This window comes from Vulpes lagopus, chromosome 8, assembly GCF_018345385.1.
Source record: "Vulpes lagopus strain Blue_001 chromosome 8, ASM1834538v1, whole genome shotgun sequence".
In the NCBI taxonomy this organism is placed as follows: domain Eukaryota; kingdom Metazoa; phylum Chordata; class Mammalia; order Carnivora; family Canidae; genus Vulpes; species Vulpes lagopus.
The window spans coordinates 36,170,478-36,190,089 of record NC_054831.1 but is presented as its reverse complement, the minus strand read 5'-3'; the positions used below and the strand labels follow the sequence as shown (position 1 = coordinate 36,190,089).

The 19,612-nt window shown below is 40.7% G+C and overlaps 1 protein-coding gene across 2 annotated transcripts in view; it reads right to left on the bottom strand.

Moving 5' to 3' along the window:
* TNFRSF19 (TNF receptor superfamily member 19) overlaps positions 1 to 19,612 on the bottom strand; it is an 89,300-nt gene that overhangs the window by 50,421 nt on the left and 19,267 nt on the right. For both annotated transcript variants that reach the window (XM_041768257.1, XM_041768256.1), the window contains exons 2-4: positions 19,175 to 19,279; positions 17,333 to 17,443; positions 3,827 to 4,005 (exon numbers count right to left, since the gene is read on the bottom strand). In XM_041768257.1, the coding sequence (XP_041624191.1) occupies positions 3,827 to 4,005; positions 17,333 to 17,443; positions 19,175 to 19,243 (359 nt within the window). In that variant the 5' untranslated portion in view covers positions 19,244 to 19,279. The remainder of the gene's footprint in view (positions 1 to 3,826; positions 4,006 to 17,332; positions 17,444 to 19,174; positions 19,280 to 19,612) is intronic.

Below are 19,612 nucleotides of genomic sequence, written 5' to 3'. Positions count from 1 at the left end.
AGACACGGGATGAGGTATGGGGGCTCAGCAGTGAAATGACAAGCTGGGCGACCTTGAGCAAGTCATTTATCCCCTCCAAGGATCAACTGCTTCCTTTGTAAAGGGTATTTGGTATTACTCCCTGGTTTATGGAATGGTCTTGATGATTAAATAAACTGCTCAGGACATAGTAAATGCTCAATACATGTTAGCTATCGTGGTTACTAGGAACAGCAAAGAACCATCAGGGGCCAGGTTAATTCTTTCAGGCCAGGCCCCAGGTCCTCTTAGCAGAGAAAGGATGGGAACATGGGAGCCAGAAGGGGAGGCTGGAGGCCCATTGTAAACAAAACAAAATAGAACAAGTCATGTGAAGCTTCCACTGGTTTCCAGTAACATTAATTGGTGACGAGATCAAATATGTATTTAGTGCTTACTATGGATTAGGCGCTCTGCTTGGTACTTTGCACGCATTACATTCTCAATCATTCCAGCAATTTTGCAGGTTGGTATTATTAGATGATCATTTGTAGATGAGAAGAATGGGTGTCAGAAAAATTAAGGAACTAGCCTTAAGTCATATTTGGGAACAAGGGGACTGTCTGTCTTCAATCACTCAAATTGAGGGCACCGAGGACAGACTATTCCCACACTGTACTGTTACTGGGGAAAAAGCCGCTACTGTCCTGTTGGGGCTAAGCCTATGGGCAGCAGAAGATTCTTATCTGGGTGAGGTTGAGGCTTCAGAAGGCAGAAGTAGCACTATGAATGAAAATGCCCACCCTCTGCCTGACTTTGGCATCCTTTTTCTGGGAGCAATAGGCAAATGGCTTATTTTCTTTCTGCCTTAATTTTCCTCTCTATAAAATGGGTTTCAACTCTTTACCTTCTTCACACACATATAGTGAGGGTGAGTGAGCACCTTAAAACACTCTGGAAGGCCTGGGTCAAAGTCACTATGTAATTATTGCCTGCCACATACATTCATGCTGGCTTAGAAAGGATGTAATTTTAAACTAATCATATAAATAAACTATGAAACATCATTCAAATGTCTATTCACTTATATATGACTTTCCCACATCTAAGCATTTACTTAAGGAATGAACAAACACTGTTACAGCTGAAGCCGTGGGCTCAGGTGACAATGAAGCACGAGGAAGCACTTTGGTGCCAGGTCCTGGGGAGAACGCACCCTCTCTCACACTCCAGTCACAAACCCTGTGGATTCCCTCTGTGTAAAAACTAAATCCCTTGGTCCTATGCTCTTCCCCACTCTCTCACCCCTGAATCTCCCATGGACCTCCTCTTCTCCCTGCCCCATACATGAAGAGAGCAGGTGGCCACTGACATGCTTTTGTCAGAAGCGGAAAATAGGAACAGCAGAGATGAGTCAGATGCTCGGTTCGTGTTCCTCGATTAGTCTGCTTGAGGTCAAAATCCTGGATAATAATATTCACTGGTATCAGCATCACCTGAGATTATAGACCATTCCTTTTTTTTTTTTTAAGTAGCAGGTTGAAATCTAATTCACATATATTGCAATCCATCCACTTAAAGTGTACGACTAAATGGCCTTTAGTGTACTCACAGAGCTGAGCAACCATCAGAACCAACAATTTTAGACATCTTCATCACACCAAAAAAAGAAACTCTGTACCCTTAAGCAGTCACCCCTCAGTCTTCCCAAAACCCCCCGACCCCAGGTAACCACTCATATTCTTTCTACTCTATAGATCTGCCCATTCTGGACACTGCATACAAACGAAATCATAGAATACATCTTTTGTCATTGGTTTCTTTCGAGCATGTTTTCTAGGTTCATCCATTTTGTTGCATGTTCTGAGTAATTCACCCCCTTTTATCATCAAATAATATTCCATCGTTTGAATATACTCCATTTTGTTAAGCCATTTATCAGTTGATGGATATCGGGGTTGTTCCCACTTTTTGACCATTACACATCATGCTGCTCTGAACATTTGTGTACTCGTTTTTGCGTGGACAGGTTTCCATTTCTCTTGGTTATAATACCTAAAAGTGGGATTGCTGGGTCACATGGTAACTCTATTTTAACTTTTTGAGGAACTGCCAGACTGTTTTCCAAAGTAGCTCCATCATTTTCCAATCCCACCAATGGTGGATGATGGTTCCAGTTACTCCATGTCCTTATCAACCCTTGTCATTGTCTTTCTGATCACACCCATCCTAGTTGGCTAGAAGTATGTGGTTTTAATTTGCATTTCCCTGATGCAAATTGACACTGAACATCTTTTCATGGGTTTGTTGGCTATCTGTGTATCTTCTTTGGAGAAGTGTCTATTCAAATCCTTTGTCCATATTTTAATTGGTTGTTGGTCTTTTCATTATTGAGATGTAAGAGTTCTTTATATATTCTAGATAAGACAATCCCTTATCACATATATGATTTATAAATAGCTCTAATTCTGTGGGTTGTCTTTTCATTTTCTTGATGATATCCTTTGAAACACAAAAGATTTTAATTTTGGTGAAGTCTAAGAGCTATTTTCTTTTATTGCTTGTGCTTTTGGTGTCAGACCACTACATTTTGCACCTGTTCAGGTGCTGAGTCATTGCATAGGGTCACACTTGGCCCATCAGATTATTTCTTGTCCTGTTTCCGTCCTTCAGGCCCACAGGTCTGTCTTCCCCTCTGCCCTCAACAAGAGCCCCAGAGGCGCATCTAGGTGACTCGGTTAAGCATCAGCCTTCAGCTTGGGTCATGATCTTAGGGCCCTGGTATCCAGCCCTGTATCAGGCTCCCTGCTCAGCGAGGAGCCTGCTTCTCCCTCTCCCTCTGTACCATGCCCTGCCCCCACTCATGCCCTCCCTCCCTCCAGCTCTCTCTCTCACCCTCAGATAAATAAATAAAGTCTTAACACACACACACACACACACACACACACACACACGAGCCCCAGAACTAGCACTGTGCCATTTGGTCAGAGCTACCCTGACCCTGTGGGCATATTCTGGCTAAGTCCAGTTAGAGCCCTGCCTCTGCAGTGCCTGAGAGCCCAGATTCCCATGTTAGACTGCTAGAGCACCTGAACTCCAGGGTCATGTCCATGTTAGGACCTGTCTCTGCATTCTTGTGTCCACAGTGCTTTTCTCCTCCCCACACCTACTCAGCAAACTGCCTCAACTCCTCCAAGTCTTGCTCAGAGCTCACCTACCCTGGTCACCCACCTGAACACTGCCATTTGTTTGCCCATGGGACATGCCTAATCCACCTTACCTGCTCTAGGTTCTCTTTGTTCTACAGAAATCATCCTCTGCTACGTTTCTGCAGAATTTATGTATCATTTACTGTTTAGCTCTTTCGAAAACCCTTACTAGGAACTAAACTCCACACGGGTAGGGTTCTTGGCCTCTCTACCTCAGCAACGCCTCACTTCTCCTAAAGCAATGTCTCCACGCTGCTTCACAAATATCCGTGGAAATGAGTGAATGGCTGTGATTTGCATTTCTCTGATCACTAACGAGGATGAACGTGGACATAGGATCACAGGGCACACGTGTTGCCTCTTTTGTGAATTGCCCAATCACTCTTCTGTCCATCTGTCCACATTTTCTTTTTCATCAATTTATAGGAAGCTCTTTAGATTCTCGTGACACTAATCCTGTGTTAGCGTTACTTATGCGTTTTATTCGTAACCAGCCCGTGTCACGGGGCGCAGCACATGGTGGGCACAGAGGATGTCCCGACCGCTCGCCAGATGTGTGCAGGTTCCTGTTGGGGTGTGACCACCTTCAGGGGGAACAAGGGAAATGTTTGTTTAATCATCATCCTATGATTATGGAGGAAAGGAATCACCCAACGTACCCTGGCAAGCAGTCCCCGCAGACGGTATCGCTGGTGACGGAGCAGTTGGCCTTCTGGAAGCGGTTCACGGCCGCGCACTCCAGGCACGGCTTGCATTTCTGAAAGCCCCAGTCCTCCTTGAACCTCTGAGGCCGGCACGTCATGCACTGGGCATCCTCCCCATAGCCAAAGCCGCATTCCTGCAGGGATTAACAGGCACCAGAACGCTATTCAGACGTGGCAAGCGTGAAAAAGACGGCGGGGATAAAAGGAAGACCTGGTCTTATAATCACCAAGCGAGGCCTTCTTGGATACAAAGGCAGCCCTTTCAGCAAGTTCAAATGTGTCTCCCACTGCTAATAATCTCTCTTACTACGAAGAGTATACTTAGTCATCCACTTTATTCAAGAAGCCACGAGCATTTGAATAATAAAGGTTCTCGGGGACCCCCACTGCTGCATTATTGCTAGCTTATGGCAGAATTATGGCACTTTCTTCTTTCCTAATTAAGCCAGTCTTGGGCATGTGCAGAAACTACAGTCAGGGAAGTATCCAGACACTTACTCACTTAGCAAGGCAGAAAACAAGTATTTGGATCTCAACGGTGATATTTTAGAAGTGAGGCTAGCTGCGAAAGAAATTTCCTAAGCTGATAAGCCTAGAAATCTATCCAGTAGAGAGCATCTTGACAGGTTTAGCCGTGTGTTATTGCGTGATAATAGAAAGATTCTGATGTAGTTCTTTAAAGAACACTCAATTCTTGTTCGGATTAAGCTGTGTGATGCTAAAGGTCTCCGGATAGATTTGAACATCAAAACACACTACTGCTTTCCATGGATGGGCAAAATGGATGGTGCTTTGACCCACATTATGATCATTTCTACAAGGTTGAGAACCAAATAAATCAGAGCCTATCGTATAATGTAAATACAATGCAACCATAAGAAGAATGATGTAGGGGCACCTGGGGGGCTCAGTTGGTTAAGCGTCTGCCTTTGGCTGGGGTCATGATCCCAGGGTCTTGGAATCAAGCCCCTGCTCAAGGGGGAGTCTGCTTCTCCCTCTCCCTCCCTGCTTGTGCTCTCTCTTGCTCTCTCTCTCTCAAATAAATAAAATATTTTTTTAAAATAAGAATGTGTAGATAGGTGTTCATGGTAGCTTAAAAAACAAGTTATATTACAGAAATGGAAATATGATCCCATCGCTTACAAAAATATTGATAATTAGTACCAGTGTTTACTGGGTGTTTACTCTGTGCCTGGAACTTCATACACATTATCTCATTACTTTAGACTTCTTTCAAATGAGAAAAGTGTTATCATGACTCCCATTTCATGAATGGGGGTATGGAGCTTCCCAGAAGGTCCATACCTTAACCAAGGTGACATTGCTAATGTCAGAACCATGATTTGAACCTACACTGTTTCATTCTGGAATTGGATTCTATACCTCGACACCGTAGGATCCATAGGATACTTATCTCTGCACTTGGAGAGCGCGCTGAGCGAGCCCACATAAACAGCTCAGTAGCAGAGGCAAGGACTCTGATAAAATCTCTTCATTTCCTCACCTGTAAAACTCAGATGCAGAATGCAAATCCCTACTAGTTCAAAATTCCCACTGGCCTATAAAACTTATATACTTAAAGCCTTTCATTTGTATTTATAGGCACAGTCAACTAAGTAGTACTTACCGTCAAAAATTAAATCAAAACCAACACAAAAGATAACATTCCCCATACCCAACAAACTTCTGAATAAAAGAGATTCGTAATAGCACTTCAATTTAGAGTTTTTACTAATTAACTCATTCATATCATGGAGGAGCCATACCTTCCTTCCTCTCTTCAGTTATTCAGCCAGCCTTTCAAACGTGTACTCTAAACATCCACATCAAAGAGTAGGGGAGCAAAAAGAGGTCAACAACCTTCTGAATCCTGACTGTTCCAACTAGACGATGTTCTAATCCAAGGCACAGACAGCAGAAGGAAAAAAAATTGATTTGAAGAACTATTCACAATTAGAATTTTTTTAAAGGTTTTATTTATTTATTCATGAGAGACACACATAGAGAGAGAGGCAGAGACAAAGACAGAGGGGAAAGTAGGCTCCCTTTGGGGAGCTTGATGTGGGACTCGATCCCAAGACCCCAGGATCACGACCTGAGCTGAAGGCAGATGCTCAACCACAGAGCCACCCAGGTGCTCCACAGAATTTCTTTGAAACTGTTAGCAGGTATTATCTAAGGGGTGGGGAGTGAAATTATGAGGTGATTTGAATTTGTTATAATTCTGCAATAATTTAAATTTTGCCAAACACCATCTCTTACTCCTGCAATCAGGAAAATACCAAAGATACATATTCATGAAGAACTGCTTGGGCATGGACTAGGTCCATGGAGTAGGTCTTTGCGGGGAGGTCCCTGCTGTTTTTGGTGCTTTGTACATGGGCGATGTGGCTCTGCACTGGGGCAGAAGTGTGTTTTTGCTAAGTAGTTGCAGAGACAGCCGAATGCATCCTAAGACTCTCTTTCAGTGTGACAGGAGCCTCTTTCTTACAATCTTCCAGGATCAAAGTGTGGTGCCTGTGACATTTGGATAGGGGGATGGGGACTTGTTGCCCACAGGCTCAGTATCTCCATGTCAAAGGTTCACACAAGAGCAAAGTTTCAAAATTATACTTTGATACAGCCAGCTTGGATGGTAAGGGTGTCATATACAAGTTGCAACACAACAAAGAAAGGAAGGAAAAAGGAAGAGAGCAGAAAGGAAAATAAAGGTTAAGAGAAATGAGAACTAGAGGCGCCTGGGTGGCTCAGTGGTTGTGCATCTGCCTTTGGCTCAGGTCATGATCCCAGGGTCCTAGGATCGAGTCCCACATCCGGCTCCCCACAGGGAGCCTGCTTCTCCCTCTGCCTGTGTTTCTGCCTCTCTCTGTGCTCTCATGAATAAATAAATAAAATCTTTTTTAAAAAGTAGTGAACTATAAATCAAGCACAGAGTGGGCATTCACCAGGTAAATGATACCTTTCTAGATTCTCTACAACTCAACAAACCAACTTTCCCAATTCAAGTATAATAAAGCCTCACTGGGAAACAAAAGGATCCTCAGACTCCAATTTTTTCTGGGTTACTTGAAACATAAATATAGGGACGCCTGGGTGGCTCAGTGGTTGAGTGTCTGCCTTTGGCTTAGGACATGATCCCAGAGTTGCAGGATCGAGTCCCACATCGGGCTCCCTGTATGGAGCCTGCTTCTCCCTCTGCCTATGTCTCTGCCTCTGTGTGTGTGTGTATGTGTGTGTGTGTCTCATGAATAAATGAATAAAATCTTTTTTTAAAAAAACATAAATTTATATCTGAATTATTTTTAGAGAATAAAAATATGTCTATAATGAATTGCAGTTATCTGTCTTTTAAAAATGGTACACAAAATATAATTTAGCCATACCTGCTCGAATCAACTATTGTGTTGTGTTGTAATACAAGAAACTAGGAAGCCCCTGTGCGTATGTAGGCAGTTTAATATCCTTGCCAGGCAGTCAACTCTCACTCCTCGTCCTGTTGGGTATCACTGTCTCTGACAATTCTCTTCCTCTCTCCATTCCTGAGAAACTAAATGAATATCCAAGCAGACATAGACTTGAAAGAAAGACAAATAGGTGTTTTGGTAGGCTCATCTCTTTTGAAAAATAATGAGTATTTAAGTGTTGGGAAGATATTTGTCCTTATTTTTTGATTCCTGACTGTATTCTAGAGTTTGCATTGCACATACATGAAGACCATTTTGACTAGTGTGTTTCTGCCACATTATCATTGTGTGTCACTTACATATCACTATACTTCATAGACTGAGGATTCCATGAAACTTTTTTTGGGGGGTCCATTCTATATTGGATCAAATCATGTATAGAAAAAACAACAGGGGCGCCTGGGTGGCTCAGCTGGTTAAGTGTCTGCTTCCATCTCAGGTCATGATCTCAGGGTCCTGGAATCAAATCCTTAGGTGGGCTCCCTGTTCAGTGGAGAGTTTGCTTCTCCCTCTCTCTCTGCTCCTCCACCTCACTCACACTCCTCGTGCTCTCTCTCTCTCTTTCTCTCTCTCTCAAATAAATAAAAACCTTGGGATGCCTGGGTGGCTCAGCAGTTGAGCATCTGCCTTTGGCTTAAGGCGTGATCCCGGGGTCCCGGGATCGAGTCCCACATTGGGCTTCCTGACAGAGCCTGCTTCTCCCTCTCCCTGTGTTTCTGCCTCCCTCTTTCTGTCTCTCATGAATAAATAAATAAAATCTTTTTTAAAAATCTTAAAAAAAAGAAATAAAAAAACAACAAAGCCTGGGTGGCTTAGTGGGTGAGCATCTGCGTTTCGCTCAAGGGGTGATCCCAGGGTCCTGGGATCGAGTCCCGTACTGGGCTCCCTGCAGGGAGCCTGCTTCTCCCTCTGCCTATGTCTCTGCCTCTCTCTGTGTGTTCTCATGAATAAATAAATAAAATCTAACCAAACAAAAAAAAAAGCTGTGTGTCCATTATAATAACAAAATAATACCTCAATCTATTAAAAATGTACTGTGAATCATGTAGTCTCCTGAGAACTTTTATAGAGACTGATTACTATTTGGGGGAATTTAGTTTAAAATACCTTTTATCTAAAGTATTTGTCATTTTCCCAAAGATAGTATCAAAATTCCAACCTCATTATTTTTAAGATTTTAAAGAATGCTTGCAGTTCATGATGGTCTAAGAAATTTATGAAGTGATCATTCTAGACGTTAAATTAACTAGAAACCTTGACTTAATGAGAAATTCAGAGAAGATATTCCCAAGGAATTAAGTGATAGCACCGTGTCCATGGCAGCAACTGCTTTTAGAGCTGACTGCCATATTTCTAAAGCACCATATAAATACAGAGATGCTGCAATTATTTGAAATCCAGGCTATAAAGTAAACAGCATATAAACATTAAATTATCCCCAATATAAATGTCTACTTTGATGTTTTTATTTCATTCAGTAAAACTAGGTGGTTGAAATGCCCTGAAATCTTCCCCATTAAGTTCAATAAATAACTACCAAGAGAAAAAGAGAAAAGGCCAAACAGCTTGAAGTGCTTGTGGCTCACAGCCTCCTGCCTAGGATATTACTGCTGAGCACATATTGAAATTGTGCCTCTATAAACTCGTGTCCACCCCCCGGGGCCAGAGACTATTTCTGGTCCCTTTTCTTTTTATCACTCTTTATACTGAAAAACTACTACTACACACAAGATCTTTATAAACAAATCAAACAGTACGCCTTCTTTGACATCTCTGGTCTCTTTACTTCCTATTCTGTCCACACAGGCAAACAGCTGTTATCTGGTTTGGGAAAAAGCTCCCAGAAATATCCTAACATCTTCTGTGTGTGTGTGTGTATCTTAACACACTGCTCTGTAACTATATTTCAGTTTTCTGTACTCAATACATCTTAGAGAGTGTTCCCTCCCAGCAGATGGAGAGCATACCATTGTGTGGCTAATAGTTGAGTTCATTCTACCGGAGGCTAGTCATCACTGCATCCCAAGTGCAGGACGGAGGGGCAACCACAGAGGTCTGCTGAAGCACTGTGGCATTGATCACACTGTCTAATGGTACATTTAATGAAAACAGTTAAAAAATCTTTTGCGGCTTCCCCCATTACTTTTAAATATAAAGGGCACAATTTCCCTCGGCATATGATTTCCCAGAGCAGGCTAGTATACTACTGTTGAGAATAAAGAAATTGAAGGAATGGATTTTTGGTGACATAAAACAAAGAGTACTTAAAGAAGAGGCTAAGCTAGCCATGCTGGTGGGTGAGGTTTACGGCACTTTTCACCAAACTTCACAGGCTCCTGTGAGCTACTTTCTCTATGAGGCCCTAGCCTTGGCTTTGTCCTCAAGAGGTCAGTTGTCCAAGAATCCTGTGTGGTTGGTTAAACCAGAATCTTCCACCCTCCTGTCCGCTCACCCTCAATTCCTGCTCAAATTTCCTCCTGGTCCTCCAATCCTCAGATCGCCCTGCCTGCCTTCAGCAAGAATCCTGTTAGGTCTGCTTTTGCCAGAATGCCCCCTGCCCTGATGTTTCCTCCTAGGACTTTTCCATCCACTGCCTCCCACCCTGGTCCTTGGCTGAAATCCCCACTTGTCCATGTTGCATTTGGAATTGAGCCTAGTTCTATCCTGAGGCCTCTCTCCCCCTGTTGCAATAGTTCCTGAGTGAAATCTGTTTTTGCTGCTTTCCCCCTCTGTCCGGCTCTGGTTCTCTGACACTTTTCAGGTTACATTACAGCTCGCCCTCTCACCATTTCCTTGGAAGGACTGTACTTGTGTTCGGTGAGGGAGGATTCATGGGAGGACACCAGGGCGGGAGTGGGGGCATTAGTCAGCCATTGGCCTGGCCCTCAGAATTAGATATATGTGTTTTATTTTTATGGAGCATGGTTGGCCGTGAATACCAATGGCAGAGATGTATCTAGGCTTTCAAACAATCCTAGAGTCTTTGTTTTTGAAATTATGACCTCGTATCTTAAAAGCTTAAGAGGAAAACTTACAACTTTCCTGAATCCCTGAAGAGGCCTTTTAATAAGCATCAAGGTGTGAAAATGTACACATGAATAAAATAACCCAATTAAAAAAAAAAAAGAAGCATTGCCATAGGATTCTTAGTGATTTCCCAAAATCCTACAATAAGTGGACAATCCTCTATACCTAACACCACCCTCCACCACTCTTTCCCCAAAGCCTATCAGGGCACCTGGTACTTATAAAGATTCTTTGAATGACCAAACTTTAGCCAGGTTCCTTAACCTTCTTCCAGGCACACCTGTGCACATCCTTGTGCTATCCAGCTTTAGCAAGTCCTCTGCTAAGTCAGCTTACCCGGAACTACCCATTCTCAATATCTCCTGGGGTTCCTCATCCTATACTTGAAGTCTCATGGGGACTTGAAGTCCAATCACCTTGGCTTGTCTTCAGCAAAGAGCTGTTAGGTTGGCTTCAGCCAGGACCCCTCCTACCCTTGATGCTTGCCCTCAGTAACTTTCAACTCACCGACCCCTGCTCCATGGCTATAAATTCCCATAAGCCCATGTTGTGTTGGGATGGAGCCCAGTGGTTTTCCCCCACTAGAAAATCCCATTGCTGTGATCCCCCTCCATACCTATCGAACAAAGCCTGCCTTGCCGTCCTTATTAACAAGTGCCACTGGATATTTTTTTCTTTAACAGCACGTACCAGGCTGGTGAGTAACACATAAATGTTTGCTGACTAAATGAATGGATGAACAAATATCATTGAAGGCAGTGTTTCCTGATGTTGTTTTATTACCAGTATCATTACTTTATTCCAGGGAACAAACCCTATAAAGGTCACAGCAGTGTCCTAATTGGTAAGTCCAGATAATTCTCTGGGGCTGGTGGAGGTGGGCCAGGGGATGGAAGATGAGGGTGAGGGTCAGTGTGGGGTGGGGGTGGAAGCTTTGAGCAACCCTCCTTATCTTGGTTCCAAGGCAAGAGAGGGCTGCATCCAGCTGGGCCGCTTCCACCCAAGCTGGCGGCAGCAGTAGCTCTGACACTCTGCCCAATATTTTTAAGCCACATTTGGTGGCTTTCCAGTGGCAAAATGACTCAAAGTAAACAGTCCTCAAATCCCCTTCTCTCTTTTCTCCCTCTGCAAATTCAGCACTTAGCAAAAACACAAGCGGATCTTACCTACATGTTGTAGGAGCAGTTTCAGACCACAGGGGAGATCCTCACAGACCATCAATTGTCCAGGAAATACATTTGGGGGCCTTGGGTCTAAAGCACTATTTATTTGTACAGCCAATAAGTTATTAACTTTGGTTCTTTGAACTTGAAACGCTCAAATTTGGACAGAGAAGAAGTTATTTGTGGAGAAAATCTAGGGCACGCAAATGGAAATGACAAATTAGATTTATGTAGCTGGTGTTTAGAAATCAGCTTTTTAAATTTCCTTTAATAAAACACCACCAAAGACCTAGGTTCTCCCCCCGCCCCGGCCCCACAAGTTCCAGTTTATGAAAATCTGTAGTTGAGTTTTTTAAAGAAAAATTACAAGCTAGAGCTTGCTAATATCCTCCAAACATCACCGGGCTCGATTAGGTATAATTAAACATAAATAAAGTGAGCAACACTGTAATTAGATGGCATAAATGAATCTTTTTAATGCTTGCAAATCATATTAATTTTTTTGTGTGCATGTGTGACTTTCTTCATGGGGACAAAAACAGCTTTCCAAAAAAGTAGACATCTTTAAAAATGTGCATATTTGTGGAGGAAAGTGTGTTGTTGTTTACAAGACTTAATTTTTTACATTAAAGTCATCCCAATAATTGGTTAGAAAAGTTTACTTTGAAAACCGTGCCAGAGACTTGAAGACTGTTTCAAGTGGTTCATGCAAAAACTAGTTTCCTGGTTTACTGCTGGGAGGTGATCATGTTAAAAGCACATTGTTGGCATTAATACTCGGTGAGGAGGAGGGGCTGTGGCTGGGCAGATTCTAGACAGTAAGAATTAAGAGGCTAATGTGGTCACTTCGGGAAAACAAAAGTCATCCTCTCCCACGTATCGCAATGCTGTTTATTTCTGTGAGCCAAAAAGCTGGCTGTTTAAGGCTCCAGATGCCAGCATGTAACCACTCATGGAGCTACGTAAGCAACAGTTTGTACTTTTTGTCTTGGAAATAGGAAAAAGACATTATCAATGATCCATCTCTTAAACTTTCTGAACCTAAACCCCGATGTGGAAGAGAAAATGACCAGCTATGGCTCGATGGAAGAAAATCCTCAAAACAGACCCCTGATGGCTCAGTGGCCTATCCTACATTTTCCCAAAGACACAGGAAAACTACCCATTAAGCCGAGTTATCAAAAAGAAGCTGACTGAGAAGATGGGATGCTGGGGGCTTTCAGGGAAAGAGCCCAAAAGAGCTACTAGCTACTGCCATCAGACCGCTCAGATGGGGACACAGAGGGTGCCACATGGTGTGAGAAGCCACAGCAATGGCTCCCGCTTGGCTCAGCTGAAAGGAGCGGTGGGAGAGCAGAAGCAGATGGATGTTCAGAAACCAGTGCCCAGGCCATGGGTGGCTGAGACAAGGAAGGAAAGGAAGAAGGCTGACCAGAAAAGTAGCTCCTAGAATGTACAAGCATCAGGTCAGCGTGATTTGGATCTCTTTTTATAGAAGTTGGTCCTGAGCCAGAATTTCTAGAGGGAATTTCATCATTCTAGAGAGCTACACTGTCCAATATAACAGCCACAATTTCATGTGGCGAAACTTAAAATTTCATTTGCTAAAATTTAAAATCTAGTGCTTCAGTGACACGAGCCACCCATCAAGTGTTCAATAACACACTTCAAGTGGCTAGGAAGTCCCATATTAGCCAGCGCAGATACAGACCATTCCACCATCACAGAAAGTTCTATCAGACAGCACTGTACATGGGCACTATGCAAAATGAGAAAAGAAATCATTACCACCATGTGGCCCCACCACTTTCTCCCAGCACTTCTAATGGTGGCAATGGACAGAGCAACTGACCATCTCCATGTCTGTTTCCCCATCTATAAAACAGAAGGAGTTATACCCCCTATTTAAGACATACATTAAAGGGACTCTGTAATTTAATATACAAATATCACATAGAATCTGGCTCATTATAACAAACGTTAGCTAGTATCTATTCTGGTTGCATGATATATATTACAGAATAACAGCTGAAGACATATTTGAGAGATAGTACATATTTGCTAAGAGACATCCCTTAGACACACATAACCGAAAGTATCCAGGGTGAAAGGTTAAAATAAGTAATCACTTAAAAAGTGACCAACAAAAGGAAAAGTCTCAATCTAAACAAGCAACAATGGTTATTACTGAGCTTGGAGCTTCTGTGCAGACTTACTATCTGACAACTGAAAGGAAGTGAAAGAGGTCAGATGGACCACTGACCACCTAGGACTGGTGTGCCAAAGTGTAGACTGTCTCCAGGAATGCTACTCTGGTAACCTCCCCCAAACCCTACACTACATGTTTTAAATGGCAAAGACCTAACAATGGGAAAGTAAGCCCCGACACCTTCAGAAAAAACTAGAATTGAACGCCTTCCAAAGAAAATAATCATTAGGAGTAATAAAACCACAGATGGAAATTTTAATGCTACCTGCTTACCCAAGGTATTTCCAGGCTTTAGTTTTAAGACACAGATAACACATTTGTAATTCAAAGAACCCTATGACCCAGCATTTGTTATTTTGGGTTGAGAGACACAATATTACAAAATGGACATATGTTTTAAGTTATGTTTACTATAGCGAAACAAGTAATTTAATAATGTTAGGATAAAGGTTATCTGAAAGCTCTCATGTCTGGTGAAAATGCACTTCTTTTTTTTCCCCTTAATATAAAGAAAACTGGTTGTGATCAATAATTTGATTCAGCTTTTCTACTTTTTAATAACTGACTTTAAAATACTTACTGTTCATTGTGCATTCAAAATTTCAAGCACCACAGGTAACCAGAATCTTAAGCCTCAGTTAAAGAGGTAAGTACTACCGAACTCAGTTATTACAAATGAACAGGCATTCTGCCCTCCAAATTATAAGTTTGGCATAATAAGTGAAAAAGGAATTCAATTATTTATAAATATCAGATTATGTTTTTTTTAAAAAGCTTAATATTAGCCAAAGATGTAAACTTTTCTTTGATTTGTAAAACTTGGATGTCAGAGTTAACCAGTTGAAAAGGTTTGCTAATTTAAGTGATTTACCTGATTTTAATATACTCAGAACTTAATATTTTTCTCCTCTGAAAGATATATGTTCTTGCTAAAGAGTTAATTAAGGCAGCCTAGAAAGAAGAAACTGTAAAATTATGAATGGACAGTTTAGAAACTTCCAGCCCCAAAGTAATCACTTATGAAAAAACCTCAAGCTGTCTTGATATATACATACTGTATATAATATGTATAATATTATATGTATAATGTATATGTACATATGTATATGTATATTTATATGTATAAATGTATTTTATATATAATTATATATACTATAGTATACATACTATAATATATACATACTAGGAAACGTAGTATGAATATATATTCCATTGATATGTTTGATTCCTTTGCTCTGTTAGGGCATGAGCAAGGCTAAGTTGCTAATTTTATTTGCTAGGAGCTAAAACCAAGATAAAAGACCTGGCAAAATATATAATTTATAACACACACATATACACACACACACACACACACAGAAATCCATTAACTTTTATATGACAAGATTTAAGTGGCACTTTTTTTGACCTAAGAACTATCTGTTCTTTAGTAAAGGTACTCTGTGGCTGTACTATGTCCAACTCAAGGTAGATACCTCAGGGTATGTAGGAGCATGATACACGTATTTGTGACATTCGTGCATCCAAGTGGGTCTTACCCTAATTTTTCAGTGATATCATTACCTTTCCTTTGAGTCTTTCTCACCCAATTTGTCCTTTTTCTAATGAATAAAATGATAATAAATATTGAAACAAACACTAATCAAGTAGTAAAGGCAGAATTATTCAGAATCCTTACTCTCTTTGGTTGCATCCAGTGTCATAGGGATAGACACCTGTTTCCACATGTGGGGAAAATTACTACCTAGAGAAAAATATTTCTTCTGAAAATCCATGGAAAATTTGGAAAATTGTAAAATAGAAAAACTCTTATCAGATAATCTCAGAAGATGGATTTTTTTAAATTAAAAAAATGTTAGGGGTGATAGGACCGTCAGCCTACTTTTTCAATAAAAAGTTAGATTTTTTTTAATTAAAAAAATTTAATAAGGGATCCCTGGGTGGCGCAGCGGTTTGGCGCCGGCCTTTGGCCCAGGGCGCGATCCTGGAGACCCCGGATCGAATCCCACATCAGGCTCCCGGTGCATGGAGCCTGCCTTCTCCCTCTGCCTGTGTCTCTGCCCCTCTCTCTCTCTCTCTCTCTGTGACTCTCATAAATAAATAAAAATTAAAAAAAAAAAAAGAAAAAACCTTTAAAAAAAATTTAATAAAAAAAGCTTAGATAAAAATACTAAAAAAAAAAAAATACTAGAGCTCAAATGGACCTTCGTCCCTGGTCTGATTCTCCAGAAATTATTCTGAGGCTATACTCTCTAGATTCAAAGGATGAAGGAGAGGGAGCAACTTCTGAAAATGATTTACTCATCTTTCAGAATCTATGACATTTCACTCAGATTTTCACAGAGATTTGGGGAAAGAAGAACTTTTGAGAGGTAGCAACTTCATCATCTATTTTTCTGTTGGGCACTGTCACATTTTTTGCTACTTTGTTCACTGATCCTAGATCTACAGGTCTGCTCTAAAGAATCCTTACACCCACCACCACAAGACCTAGATCTGAAAATGCACCTCTCTACAATCAATAAGGACTAAAAAATACCAGTTTAGATGCCACAGTGAAGTCAATGGAACACAGGGTTCGAAGATCAGCCAGTTTCAATCCAAATGTAAAGCCCAGGATATTAAATGGCACCACTTATTGAACACAACCAGCAGAGAAAAGCCATCCACCAGGAATCACTTGCAGAATGCAGAATGCTTTGTTTCCTGCTGTTTGTGGATCATTGATCAAAAATCTATGAATGACAAGACTCCACTTGAAATAATGGCAGTCTGTAGGGGCAAAGGACTCCTCTTTTAAAAGTCACTTTAAGTAAAAAGAAAAATCTTTTTGTTCGTTTTCTAGCAGGAAGACTTTGATGCTTTATTTAGAACAAAATGACATATCAATTATCTACAACTAGTAACATCTTCAAAAGGTTAGAAAATAAAGCAAAAAAGGTCTGAGAATACCCAAGACTTTGAAATATGCCCTCCTGGGACATACCGCTTCTTAACAAGTAGCGGGTAGATGAATATATTTAAAATGCTCCTGGGAATAACGTACATCTAACATGGGAAGATTAATAATAGCACTTGCATTGTCAAAAGAATGTACAGAAGGCTAGTTTGCAAAGGCGCTGCCTCTATGGAGCATGGTTACTGTAGGCGCTACTTTGTGACTAGCAATGGTAATAATTCATCTTAAGAAAAAGAAGACCCAGTAAAAGAAAGTAGCATTAGTATTTTCTCTTATGATTTTATTTCAAAATCTTCAGTAGAGTATTTGGTTCTTTTTAACTAACTCAAATACACCTTAGTAATTCTATTCTTTTGCTGACATACGATAAGCACAAATTTCACAAAACAACAATTAGATTCTAATTATCAGAACCTATTCCTTTTATCTCAGTAAGATATATGAATCAAAGGTATTGGAGAGAGAATTGGGTAATCACCTAATTCTCAATTGGCTCTCAATTTACCCAATTTTGGCTCAAGTAACCAAATTCTGTCATCGTGTCCAAATCTTCACCAGTAATTAGATAAAAGAGTTTAGCCCAAAAGAATGTATTTTAAAAGCACAGATTTACAACCTCACCATGCATCCAATATTTACCTTAGACAATTCCATGCCTGGCCCACATTGCTTGCAGAGAACACAATTTCCAGATCGATCCCTGAATTCTTGTTGTCTACAGTCTCCTGTTTCACAAATCACTTCACATGCCTGAAAAAAAAAGTTTTGCAAAATGTTACTTTAAAGTAAGTTAATTATATACATATATTTTTGGTAAGAAAGGAACAACATCATCAGTATTATTTACACAATCACTGAATGTAAATGTGAATTCAGAGGCCAATTTAATTTTCAATTTAGGAAGAAAAATCCCTTTTTTAATAAAGATTTCATTTATTTGAGAGAGAGGGAGAAGCAGACTCCCCACTGAGCAGCGAGCCTGATTTGGGGCTCGATCCCAGGACCCTGAGATCATGACCTGAACTGAAGGCAGATGCTTAACCCACTGAGCCACCCAGGTGCCCCTCAAAATCACTTTCTGAATAAGTCAGTGGAACAAATAAGTCACTAAGCCTGATTTTTCTCTGTATTCCCTGAATGAGTTCTGTGTGTCTGTGTGTGTGTGTGTGTGTGTGTCTCTCTCTCTCTCTTTTTTTTTTTTTTTTTTTGGATCAACAGCTATCTTCCTCTGATACTTTTCTGAGTGCCTAAGGTAGAAAAGGACAAAATGACTTAGGACATGTCCTCTTTTCTAAGAAGCACTGGGTGAACAGACTATTGTTCTGCAGAATGGCGATTATACAAAAAGGCACAGGAAATTGTTCTTGATGATTGTAATGATGAGTAATTAATCAGTACAAACTATGTCCTCCTTGAAGCAGGAGTGTCTATAATGATGTCCTGCAAACCAATTAAATAAAATCAAAGTCTGAACCTCTCAAGCAGGCAGGAGGGAGAATTCAAGGTGGAGATTCCATTCAGCCACAAAGAAACTGTAATCACTCTGAGAAACAAATTCCAGGGACACCCAGGTGGCTCAGTGGTTGAGCATCTGCCTTTGGCCCACGTCCTGATGTCCTGATCGTGGAGTCCTGGGATTGAGTCGCACTGGGCTCCCCGCAGGGAGTCTGCTTCTCCCTCTGCTTATGTTTCTGCCTCTCTCTGTGTCTCTCATGAATAAATAAATAAAATCTTTATAAAAAGGGCGGGGGGAGGGAGAGAGAGAAACAAATCCCACTACCTCCCTCCTAGACCATTCATTCAAATGTGCAACAGCGTCAGCTGGAAGGAAGGAAAATTTTCCTTCCTCTACCTGAATCTCGGGCTCCAAAGTGACCCCACACTTATCTTACTTTGTCTTTCAAGAAGACTTCAGGTACTGTCTTCAGCATGAATAATTCGTTTTACATTTGCAGATGATGATCCTATCTCCAGATGAAATAAATTTCAACTTTTTTGAACACCTTCATAGATCTTTCATGTCAAGCATTCAAACATTAAAATTCTCCCTCTGTCTTTAATGCTTTTTGGAACCAAGAAGGGTTTAAATAACTATATAAAAATCACACCTCTTTTAAGAGTCAATTCTAATTTCTTCACAAACTATGTAAATCATGGGCTCCAAAGAGAATCTGGTCTTGTTAGGGTCTAGGGTGTGTTATAGAGACATAAGCCTATACACACAACAGAGTACCATTGTCCTAGAGCTATGAGTAATGCTGTGATTTTATTACTTCATCTAAATGTAAACAAAATAATTTCAACAATTGCTACAAATGTCAAGACTTTTGTCTTGGCAGCAATCTTTGCTTACTAATGAAATGTAACATGATAAAATACAATTTGAAAGAAAAATGTAAAAGATGGGATTGGAAATTGAAGATCGTTTTGGTACTACTTAGATGACTCTCTCACCACGTTCTTAGGAAAGACTTGACTTACCAAATAGGCCAGTAAAAGTACAATGGTGCGAAATGCTTTCTCTTGTTCCAGGAGCACTTTTAAAGCCATGGCTCTTATTACGTGTATTTATTGTGGAGGAGTTTTCTAAAAGACAAGAAGATCTAGTTAACCAGGATGACATTGGTTGCTGGTGTTCTGTATTTACTGTACAATGTTTACCATTAACATTTCTACTAGGTAATACTATTTATGTTTTAAAGGAAATCACTTTGTAAAAAAAATACACAAACAATTGGTAAGCTTTTAAGAATTTAGGTTAGGGGAGTGGAAGCTTTGTCTCCCTACACATTATATGCAAAACTCCTACTGGCTCTGAATTCCTAGGCTATACATGCTTTTATTTTCTTCTTTTTTTTTTTTTTACAGATCTTACCTTTTAAAGTAATCTCTACTCCCAGTGTGGGGTTCAAACTCACA